The sequence below is a fragment of the Lissotriton vulgaris genome, chromosome 5 (assembly GCF_964263255.1).
Source record: "Lissotriton vulgaris chromosome 5, aLisVul1.2, whole genome shotgun sequence".
NCBI classification, from domain to species: Eukaryota; Metazoa; Chordata; class Amphibia; order Caudata; family Salamandridae; genus Lissotriton; species Lissotriton vulgaris.
In genome coordinates this window covers 1,449,476,369-1,449,488,744 of record NC_141693.1, presented here as the reverse complement: position 1 = coordinate 1,449,488,744, position 12,376 = coordinate 1,449,476,369, and the positions used below count along the sequence as shown (strand labels likewise).

Sequence of the window (12,376 nt, the reverse complement as noted above, 5' to 3'; positions counted from 1 at the left end):
CCTTGTGGGGACTGCGACCGACTGATGTCGGTCACCGACCCTCACCGTCGGTGCCTCCACTGTCTTGCGTCGATCACGACGACAAGGCCAGCTCCGACTGTCGGGCCTTAACCTCGAAAGCTAGGCGGGAGCGGTCCCGCAAGCGGCTCGAGCTCCAGCAGTCGGCCCCGCGCCGTGAGAGGTCCCGGTCCGGACGGAGGTCGAGGGACCGGTCACGGGGGCGGAGCCATCACAGCTCCGGGAGTCGACATCACTCCTCAGGTTCGAAGTCGTCATCAGGTAAGCACTAGAAGTCGAAGAGACATCATCGCTCTTCCGACTCCTCCCGACGCTCGCGCGATGCGGCCGGGGGTTTGGGTGACACCGCCCAAACGGTTCCGTCGGAGTCGCGGGCGTCGCGACCTGCCCCATACCTTTCGGTCCTTGGGCAGCAAGCGACGCTGGAGGAGATCGAGCGCTTCCTCATGGCCATGAGGTCCCTCACTCCTCCGGCTCCGCGGCACCTTCGGGCCAAGCGGACCGGTCTGGGGGTCCTAGCGGGTCGGGTGCTTCGGCCCTGACACCGCCGGCGCCTTCGGGCCCGGTGCCGCAGGGCCCCACTGGATCCGCTTCCGGATCCGGATCGTCGCCGATCGACCTGACGACCTCACCGGCGCCGGTTCCACAGGTGTCAACTCCGGCGCCGTCCTCGGGCAGCGCCGTCCCCAATACCTCCCTCGACCCGGTTCCGGCCCCGGAGCGGCGCCGCTGGTCGCCGCTCTCGATGCCGCTTGGGGAGTTCTACTTCAATTAACCGGCCCCATCACATGTCAACCCTGAGTACCAGGAGATGTGTGATGAGGAGGAGTATTGGGAGGGGTCTGAGGACCCTCTGACACGTAAGTGTCAGTCCCAGGAGGACTGGACAGGTGTACTTGGGGATGCCAGTGGTCTGGACACCTCGCCAGACACTGGTTTTGTCTCGCCTCCTAGCGTGGCTACGGAGTAGGGGGCAACCTTCAGTGTGATGTTGAAGAAGGCAGCCAAGGCCTTGGGCCTTGAGCTCCCCGTCGCGGCCGTGAGGACTAATCCCCTCACTGAGGTCCTTAAACCGCAGTCAAGCTCAACAGAGCCTCTGCTGCCGTTTAATGAGGCCTTGACTGACGTTATTTTAGGCACTTGGTCCAGGCCCGCTACAGGCCAGCCTGTAGATAGGAACGTGGCCAGACGCCACCGCCCGGCTCCGGGCGACCCTTGTTTCCTGTCCACTCCTGAGAGCCTGGTCATCCAGGCCTCTAATTCCCAGACCGCATTCCCGTCGGCTCCGCCTGATCGGGAATCCAAGAGGTATGAGAATTATGGAAAGAAAATATTCTCCTCCCTTAGCTTGGGACTGCGGTCTTCCAACACTGCATGCCTCTTGGGCCGTTACACCCACTCCCTGTGGGACACTGTCGCGGACGTGCTGCCACAATGCCCGGCGGAGGTCAAGGCTAAACTCGCCCAAGCCCTTGCGGAGGGTCGAGATGCGGCACGTTTCTCCATCCGGTGTGGGCTGGATACCACTGACTCACTGGGCAGAGCGATGGCAACGGCTGTGGCGATTCGTCGCCACGCCTGGTTGAGGTCCGCCAACTTTTCAGCAGATGTCCAGAATACACTGATGGACATGCCGTTTGATGGCCGTCGCCTCTTTGGCGACAAGGCAGACCATGCGCATGAGCGCTTTAAGGACTCCAGGGCTACGGCCAAGTCCTTGGGCCTTTCGGCCCCGCGCCAGCAAACGGGTGCCTTTCGCTTCTTTCGTGGCCAAGGAAGGGGCACCCCCACATGTGCTGCCAGCCACGCACCGCAGACTAACGTACAGCGCGGTGGCGGCCGTGGAAATCGCTCTGGAGGCGGTCGGGGACAATGGGCGAGGCCAGTCCACACCTTCCGCCGCAGCATCCGCCTCAAAACCCTCCTAGTCCATGCTTTCAGGCCCATGTGACGCCAGTGGGGAGCAGGGTTCGCCATCACCACTCCCACTGGTGCACTGTCACATCGGACATGTGGGTGCTGCAAATCGTCAGAAGGGGCTACTCCCTCCCCTTTGAGACGACCCCTCCAGCCATGCCACCGCAATACCACCGCGTATCGGGGGGATCACTTGCGGCTTCTACAGGAGGAAGTTACGGCCCTCTTGGCCAAAGGGGCTATCGAGCGCGTTCCTGGGCCAGAAGTAGGGTGTGGTTGTTACTCCCACTACTTTCTGGTACCCAAGAAGGGCAAAGGGGGCCTACGTCCTATCTTGGACCTACGGAACGTCAACGGCTTCCTCCGGAAGGAGAAGTTCATAATGCTGACACTGGCTCAGGTCTTAGCTGCCCTGGACCCAGGAGACTGGATGGTAGCGTTGGACTTGCAGGAGGCTTATTTCCACATCCGGCGCTACCTGCGGTTCACGGTAGGCCACGAGCACTTTGTTTGCCGTGCTCCACTTCGGCCTTACCAGCGCCCCACGGGTGTTCACGAAAGTGATGGCGGTGGTCGCAGCTCATCTGCGCAGGTTAGGGGTTTCAGTCTTCCCCTACTTCGACGACTGGTTGTTGAAGACAGGCTCACCCCTGACAGTCGTCAGCCACCTCCAGATGACAGCGGATCTCCTGCACCTGCTGGGGTTCTCCATCAACGTGCTGACGTCACACCTGTGCCCCTCTCAAGAGCTCCTCTTCATCGGAGCGGTTCTCGAATCGGCGCATTTTCGGGTTTATCCCCCCGAGCAGCTGGTTCGGGATATTCAGGCTCTGATTCCGATCTTTCAGCCTTTATCCCGAGTCTCGGTCAGGTTGACGCTACGGCTTCTGGGGCTGCCGACCATGTCCTGATCTCGGAGGGCACTGCGAGACAGCTGCAGTGGTGGCTCACGGACCGCGATTGGGTCCGCATCAGATCCCTCACCCTTCCCCTACCTGAGCACGTAGTTGTGCCGGACACATCCCTTCAGGGCTGGGGAGGCCACATGGGAGAGGCGGAGATCAGAGTCCTCTGGTCTCCGGTGGAGTCCCGGCTCCATATCAACCTTTTGGAGCTGCGGGCGATTTGTCTTGCACTGAAGGCATTCCTCCCCTCTGTCCGAGGGAGTGTAGTGCAGGTGTTCACGGACAACACCACCGTCATGTGGTACTGCAACAAACAGGGCGGGGTGGGGTCGTGGACCCTATGCCAGGAGGCTCTGCGCCTCTGGCAATGGCTGGAACATCAGGGCGTGACCCTGGTAGTTCAACACCTGGCAGGTTCTCTGAACGCCAGGGCGGACAAACTCAGCCGTCGGTGCATGATGGATCACAAATGGCGTCTGAAATCGGACGTGGCGCAAGGCCTCTTTCAGCAGTGGGTAGTGCCTTGGTTAGATCTATTCGCCACAGAAGAGAACACGCAATGTCATCAGTTCTGCGCGTTGGAATTTCCAAGGCGGCACTCGCTCAGCGACGCTTTTCGACGCGAGTTGAGTTGTGGTCTATTGTACGCCTTTCCGCCTATACCACTTCTGCCCAGAGTGTTGAAGAAGATCAAACGCGACCGGGCCCAAGTCATCCTTGTGGCTCCGGACTGGGTACGACGGTACTGGTATCCCGAGCTACTCAGTATTTCAGTCGATCCCCCGGTTCGTCTGCCTCTTCAGGAGGACCTTCTGTCGCAGCAGCAGGGAACGGTCCTACACCCGAACCTGTCCAGTCTCCACCTCCATGCTTGGAGATTGAGCGGCGACAGTTGAGGCCATTTGACTTGCCTCCTGAAGTCTGTAATATCATTCTGGTGGCCAGGCGGCCCTCCACTAAATCGGTATACGCCTGCAGGTGAAACAGATTTGTGGCATGGTGCACAGCAAAGGCTGTGGATCCTCTCTCTGCCCCTCTTTCTGAGGTTCTTCTCTTCCTTCTTTCTCTTGCCCAGCAGGGCTCTGCTCTGGGCACTTTCAAGAGCTACCTTTCTGCCCTTTCAGCCTTTCTCAGGCTGCCTGATCAACCATCTTTGTTCAAGTCCCCTATTGTAAATCGTTTTCTGAAGGGCATCACACACACGTTTCCACCTGTTACCTTTCGTGATGCCTCAGTGGGACTTGAACCTGGTTCTTACTTTTCTGATGTGCGCTCCTTTCGAGTCACTTCACAACTGTCCTATCCGCCTTCTTACTCTGAAGACTGCTTTCCTGGTTGCCATCACCTCTGCCAGGAGGGTGAGTGAGCTTTAGTCTCTATCCTCTAAACCTCCTTTCCTTTCTGTCCATCCGGACAAGGTTGTGTTGCAGACAAAACCCTCTTTCCTGCCAGAGGTAGTCACAGCCTTCCACATCCGGCAGTCCATCACCTTGCCCACCTTCTTCCCGCTTCCGCATCCCTCGAAAGAGGAAGAGAGGCTCCACCGTCTGGACCCAAAACGTGCGCTCTCATACTATCTGGATCGCACACTCCAGTTCCGGGTGGATGACCAACTCTTTGTTGGTTACGTGGGCGCTAAGAAAGGATGGGCGGTGCACAAACGGACCATCTCTTGGTGGATCATGTTGTGCATCCAAGCGTGCTACTCTATGGCTAAAAAGGAACCTTCTGTTGGGCTGAGGGCCCATTCCACTCAGGCCACGGCGACTACTACTGCCCTGGGCAGAGGAGTCCCCTTGCAGGACATTTGTCAGGCAGCTACGTGGGCCTCGCTGCACACGTTCGCAAGACACTACTGCCTGGACAGCCAAGTCCGGAGGGATTGCTTCTTTGGCCGTTCCGTCCTCCAGGACTTTCTGGTGTGATTATTGGTTCGGAGACCCACCACCAGGGTTGGTATTGCTGGGTTATCTATTCTAAACTAAGGAATCTATCACTAACCTGTCTCTTTCAGATGCACAAGTTACTACTTGTGTAATCTGTAAGAGACATTAGTTAGTGATAGATTCCTTACCGACCCACCCATCCTCCCCGTTCTGCGAACCGATATCTAGGGTTAAGGTCATCCCCTTTCAGGGCCCTAGTTTCAATGGCACCAGTGTTGGTTTTTGACATGGCTCTGCGTTTTTGGCGCGGAAAAGCTGTGTCTAAGAACTGACGTCAGCACGCGGAGGCGGCGTCTAAGTACTCAGACGACGTCATCACGGTGCCCACGACGCCGACGATGGATGCGGAGCCGCAGACGACGTCTACCGACGCGCAAGGGTACTGCTATGCAAAAAATTCCGGATCCAGTCTGACGCCTGGGGATATTCTAAGGTAAGGAATCTATCACTAACTAATGTCTCTTACAGATATATCGTTACACAAGTAGTAACTTGTGCGTTGGTTCACTGTGTCTGTTTTTGGCCTCGGGTGTTGTCGTGGGGTGTGTCCACCCTTTACTACATTATTTTCTAATGTTTTTTGGGGGAGGTTGGGGTTATTGCTAGCTTGATATTTATTTATAATTTCTTGACAATTTGTATTCTTTCCCAAAACTACGCAGTGCAAGTTTGCTTCTCTGCGTTTTAACATTGTTTGTGGTTTAATAACTAAATGTCTTTATAATTTTCATGAGGGAGGATGGGGGACATTGATGCACATTTTATATGTCGTATTTTGCCCATCTTTTCTTGATTTCCATTGTTCACTCTCCAACGATGTTTTGCTTTTATTTGCATCTCTGAGTTCTTGTGTATAGTTTTCTTCTTTGCAATTGTAATTTTATAGTTTTCTTTTTTACAATTGTAATGTTTTTTTCATTTTAAAAGGAAAGGGATAATGTTATATCCTAAGTATTACATTTACATGTAATCAACCTAGGTCCCCCTAGCTGCTCAGCCGGAGTGAGAGATGGTAACGGAATGTTGGTGTGACTGTGATGAATGGAATGCCTGTGTGGATGAGTGGTGACAGTTGGCGAAGGACTGAGCAGGTAGGCAGGCTGCTCCTGGTGGGGCTGGCGTAGGCGATGTAGGAGCTGGTACATGGCTGAACTGAGATTGATACTAACCTGAACTGGAACCAATAAAGAAGACTTGAAATAATGATACAAGGCTTCCAGTGTCTCTGTGTGCAGGGAGATGCGCTGAGCAGCTAGGCAGACAATTTCAACACCCTCCTTTGTTGATTATACAAAAATGGTTCTTTCTTCCAGCTTCAGTTGTAACATGTAGAAATCCTCCCAGTATACCTAATGGTAAACACAGCAATCAACCTCCATTTCACGTTGGAACATCTGTAACTTATCGTTGCACATCTGCTAAATTTAAACTACATGGAGAACCAACAATTCATTGTCAAAGTGATGGAACCTGGAGTTCACCAACTCCAGAATGTAGAGGTATGGAATAGAAAATCTTTGTTAGTCTTTATGCAACACAAATGGGGTTTCTCCTAATTTAATGAGGATATATAAATGTATACATTGAGTATGGACATTCTCATAATAGATACAGTGAGAGAAGACCGTCATGTAAGTGAATGCTACCCTTGTGAAATATATAGTTGGTGCACACAGAGAACGGAGTAAGAATATTGTTTCTGACTGAGAATACACAAATTGTAACAGTGAATATATGATAAAATATTGAGTTAGTTTCTTGGTTCAGCACAAAGTCGACTAAGATATCATTGCCATATGCTTCCTAAAATAATGTGCACAATAGTAGGATAGAAATAGTTTTGAAGATGGTGGGTGGGACTCATTTAGGTGGACTCATGTAGTCTTTAAAAATGTAAGATTTTCTTTATATTTCTTTTTAATATGAGGATTTTGAAACAATGTTTCTCAAGCATTTGTGCCCTACAAGTATTACTCCCATTGTCTGACAATGTAGCCTACATGTGCCAGAAAAACTGTGCCGAAGTTACTAGTTACGGATTATAACACTACGTGCTCCTCATACAAACATAACACCAGGGTTAGGTTACACTTAAAAGCACAAATCCACTGTTATGAAATCACCTTCACGACATTGAAAGTGAATGCCAGTGCAAGAGAGAGGAACTATAGCCCGGGTATATGCGGGTGACCGATATGGGTCTGAAAATTTGCAAAACATATTGGACACTTACCCCATATTCTTTATATGCTTGTGATGCCTCACAGGGTACAAAAGGGGGTGGTGATGGACGGAGCATCTGAATCGGTCAAACACTCACACCCAGTCAAAAGATCTGGGTTTAATCCATCACCGTTCTTTAGCCCACTCCGCCACCCCAGTTCAGACATGGCTATATGCAAATCAGTCTGACCCTGTGCCTCATGGGAACAGTCCAGCCCGAACTGCCAAGCCATGTCTTCCCTGGACCGGAAACAAGCTTCCGAGGACCGATTTCTGGCAATACAGCCGTCTTCAGCCCGGCTTGCTCGAATCCAGTGGCAAAGTGAGCAAGGGACTCACGTCTGAGCATACCCTGCCACACTTATGACGGCCAAAAGCGGTACAAAAGGGGGTGGTGATGGACGGAGCATCTGAATCAATCAAACACTCACACCCAGTCAAAAGATCTGGGTTTAATCTATCACCGTTCTTTAGCCCACTCCGCCACCCCAGTTCAGACATGGCTATATGCAAATCAGTCTGACCCTGTGCCTCATGAGAACAGTCCAGCCCGAACTGCCAAGCCATGTCTTCCCTGGACTGGAAACAAGCTTCCGAGGACTGGTTTCTGGCATTTCAGCTGTCTTCAGCTCGGCTTGCTTGAATCCAGTTGCAAAGTAAGCAAGGGACTCACGTCTGAGCATACCCTGCCACACTTATGGCGGCCAAAAGCGGTACAAAAGGGGGTGGTGATGGACGGAGCATCTGAATCAATCAAACACTCACACCCAGTCAAAAGATCTGGGTTTAATCCATCACCGTTCTTTAGCCCACTCCGCCACCCCAGTTCAGACATGGCTATATGCAAATCAGTCTCACCCTGTGCCTCACGGGAACAGTCCAGCCCGAACTGCCAAGCCATGTCTTCCCTGGACCGTAAACAAGCTTCCGAGGACCGGTTTCTGGCATTCCAGCCGTCTTCAGCCCGGCTTGCTTGAATCCCGTGGCAAAGTGAGCAAGGGACTCACGTCTGAGCATACCCTGCCACACTTATGGCGGCCAAAAGCGGTACAAAAGGGGATGGTGATGGACGGAGCATCTGAATCAGTCAAACACTCGCACCCAGTCAAAAGATCTGGGTTTAATCCATCACCGTTCTTTAGCCCACTCCTCCACCCCAGTTCAGACATGGCTATATGCAAATCAGTCTCACCCTGTGCCTCATGGGAACAGTCCAGCCCGAACTGCCAAGCCATATCTTCCCTGGACCGGAAACAAGCTTCCGAGGACCGGTTTCTGGCATTCCAGCCGTCTTCAGCCCGACTTTCTTGAACCCAGTGGCAAAGTGAGCAAGGGACTCACGTCTGAGCATACCCTGCCACACTTATGGCGGCCAAAAGCGGTACAAAAGGGGGTGGTGATGGACGGAGCATCTGAATCAATCAAACACTCACACCCAGTCAAAAGATCTCACACAGCAAACGTTGGCTTTATTGTAACCTAAGGTCCATTTGATACAGTTTCACATGGTTTCCAATTAACAAGTGTCAGTGAATGTTTCGACATGTAACTTCATGCAGATTCCTTAGGGGTATTTTGCTCAGCTTACTATAACTGGTTAATTTCAGGATTTTTGATGTATCTTAGGAACCATAACCTTATTTTAATTGTGTTTTAAGGGTGTTTCCAAGGTTTAGATAAAGGTACATTAATGAATTATGAGGAGAAGAAACCATAACTTACCCATAACATAAGTCCACTTTTTTCAGTAAAAAAAAACTTTTTTTTTTAAAGGAGAGTTTAGGTTCATGAAGTGTTAAAAGCATGACATTTACAAGTTGAGGGTGTATCTTAGCTACCACCCCAGGTATTATTCTGCGACAGTCCAGGTCTCCCCTCCAGCCCTCTAAATCCCACAGGTTGTTCCACAAACCTTGTGCTAGATACGACCTTCTTGACTCTTGGAGACTCCAACACCCATATATTAGAGATTACACCTTTTTGTCCATCCCTCACAGATCTTATTTCAGAATAACTATTTTTTGATCTCCAAACCCCATATTCACCTGATAGATCAGACAGACAGTCTGACGAGAATAATCTCAGATCAGTCTGCCATTACACGTTCCCATACCGGTGCTAATGTCTATTCCCATAGCAAAATTTGGAGGTTCAACGATGAATCAATCAAAGACGCTACCTCCAGGGAAGTGATTGGGAAAACCATAATAAACTACTTGGAAGACAACTCAATTGACGATACCTCCCCTTCCAATCACTGGGATGCTCTGAAGGCGACGGTTAGGGATGCCCTTATAAACATCCAAGCCAAAATTTATAAGGATCGCAATAAAAACTTGATGGATCTAGAAACATATATTAAAACTCTGGAATCTTCCCACATCTCCGACTCAAACACTCAAACTCTTTCCCTCCTCACCCTCAAAAAATATGAATATAGCAGTATTTTGAGCGAAAGAGCAGGTGTATGGATCAACAAATATTAACGCCTAAAACTTTGTGACACAAATAAAGCAGGCAAAATCCTAGCCTTCTATCTAAAACACAAACTGAACCGAAAGAGTATTGATTCTCTCACTGATAAATCAAATGTTACCCACACCAAATTCTTAAGGAATTTTACCAAGCACTATATAAAGATGATTAGGGCATCTCTGCACCGTCCTGCGCAGCCTACCTCATTGACATTCCTCTCCCGGCCAACTCTGATCAAGAGAAACTGACCCTTAGCTCTCCATTCTTGATTGCCGAACTTGACTCGGCAATACATTCCTTGAAACCCTGTAAAGCTCCAGGCTCTCATGGCTACTCTACTATCTTCTTAAAAACCTTTGCTCACTTGCTCAAGTTATCCCTGTATCAACATTTTGTTGGCTCTGGAACCTTCTCGGTCACTACTAGGGAAGCCACTATAGTGGTAATCCTAAAAGACGGCAAAGACCCAATGCAGGTTAAGAACTATAGACCAATTTCCCTAATTATTCTGGATGCAAAGATCTATGCTAAGATACTTTGTAAGAGACTCAAACCTCTCCTTCCCCCAGCTGATTGATCGCTCACAGGTGGGTGTCATGAAGTGTAAGCTATCCAGTGATAATACCCGACTATGCCATGTCATCGGGAGAGCCAAATTGTCCCCTACAGAAACAGTAGTGATTGCCGTTAATGCTGAAAAAGCTTTTGATAGGGCCTCTTGGACCTTTCTCCGTTAGTCCTTACTAAAGTTTTTATCTGAGAGAATCTTTTACCAAAATGGTCATGGCTCTCTACAGTGGTCCATCAGCTAGAGTGAGGTCTTGGGGCCTACTCTCCTTAGGCTCAACCTAGAGAGAGATACAAGACAGGGCTAACCACTCTCCCCTTCCCTTTTCATCCTAAGGCTCGAGCCCCTTCCCCACAATATTAGATCCAATACCCACATTCATGGTGTCTCCTTTAATAAGTCTACAGTGAAGCTTGCGGACTACGCCAACAATATTTTAATAATGACAATAGAGGCTTCACAGTCTATTCCTGCCCTACTTCAGACCATAGAAGAGTATGCCTGAGTTTCAAATTATAAACAAAATAAAGACAAAACCAGAAATCCTTCCCCTGAATAATATGTGCTCCAGAAACCTGTTCCCGAACACAAGCCTAACTTGGCAACCAAAGTTTATTAAATACTTGAGCCTGAAGTTCAACTCAGATGTATTAGATTTCCTTCTCCACAACAAGAATCTAATGTGGAAGAAAATCGAATCACTCCTAGAGTGTTGGAACCCCAAATTTCTTACATGGTGGCGCCGTATAAAGTCTGTCAAAATGATTATTTCCCTCATAATCAACTACATTGCGAATATGCTTCGATTAGTTCTATCGGATGATTTCCACCAAAAAGTTGACAGATTATTAAACACATTTATATGGCAGAACAAACACCCCAGAAGGTTTATAAAAAAACTTCGCCTTTCTCTCCATCTTAGTGGTGTGCACCTGGCTGACTTCAGAAAATACCAGACGGCTTCTTGCTTTTACACGTAGGCACACATTACAAGTGGCCCAGTATTTGGGTTGATATTTATCACATCTGATGAAATCCGACACCGCTGGTTTAGAGTTCACGCAGTGCAAAGAATACCACCCATTTACGAGTTTGTTCTCAAAATGAGGAATAGCGTGAAAATGTTGGTGTTTATTGCACCAAAATCTGCACATCCAGATAACTATCAAGATTTTTTTGCTTAATTAATCTTGGCATGTTTGACCTGCCGAAATATATTCGGAGAAAGCTGCGTGAGTGTGATTTTAAGCACTTAACTTTATGGTATGTTTTACTGCAAATATCTGAATTATGCAGGACGGAGATAACGAGGGCCTAAGAGATTTGGTTGTAGAATCTTTACAAGTAAATCAGCTTTGATTGCAATATAGCCTAGGGAAAAGATGATCTGATCCCTGAAACATTTGAACAATATCTCTAGGCCTCAAAGTTTAAGAGTTGTGCTTTGTCTAATAAGCAGACCAGTACAATGTCCAACTAGTTTCTCTAGCGACTAAGCCAACCTATGTAATGATTTCACCACTACATGGACAAAAGCCATTGACAAAATATCTTTTGGCGTCCTAAACAGAACCTGGCCAGGAACTGTGCTTTAACATTGGATGGCAGGTTTTTGGCTCACTATCTTAGGCTGTAGTGGTTGGAATCTCAGTCACTCAGGTTCACAGCTACTGAGTTATGCAGCTTTGCATTCAGGCGCGCCCAAAAACTATGATACAGGGTCCTAATATTTTAGCATTTTGATGTACTTTTATTTTCTTAGCACTTTTGCCCCACTGACTGGCTAATGTAAATAAACACATTGAAGGCGAAGACCTATATAGCTCCTTGAAGATAAACTTGGGGCTTAGTGTAGTTTCTTGCCTGCAAAAAAAAAAATAGGTCCTTCTCTTTTTTGTTGTGTTTTTTCATACTTTACGGCTCCGACTGGTAATACTGCCCTCGGTTTTTTATCCTGTTGTAGGAATGTGTCCATTATTCCATTATTGTATTTCTGTAAACCAGTACTCTTGTACAGTTATCAATTGCTCAGCACCTACGTTTCTGCAATATAATTTTTCATATACGACGTCATTTTCACACAACAATAAATGTATGTATTGTCTCATGCAGTATCTGAATTTTTACCCCAGTGCCGCTCTCCAGAGTAAGACTTCACTTTGTTACTTTGCTTCCCATTAAGAGAAAAGTAACCAAAGGAGCGGTCTGGTTATCATTTGGAGTATATGAGGCCATTAGGCACCAGTGGTAAATTACTGTAATCACCATGGCTACCATGCGGAGCCTCGAGAAAAGGGCTTCCAGGGGCCTAGTAAGGAGCCACC

General features: G+C 48.9%; 1 protein-coding gene across 9 annotated transcripts in view; it reads left to right on the top strand.

Moving 5' to 3' along the window:
• Nucleotides 1–12,376, top strand: part of LOC147712725 (complement decay-accelerating factor-like) — a 795,131-nt gene that overhangs the window by 458,541 nt on the left and 324,214 nt on the right. For 4 of the 9 annotated variants that reach the window (XM_086923375.1, XM_086923374.1, XM_086923377.1 and 1 more), the window contains exon 9: nt 6,100–6,285. The exons of the other annotated variants lie outside the window; for them this stretch is intronic. In XM_086923375.1, coding sequence (XP_086779501.1) covers nt 6,100–6,285 — 186 coding nt within the window. The remainder of the gene's footprint in view (nt 1–6,099; nt 6,286–12,376) is intronic. 9 annotated transcript variants of the gene reach the window in all.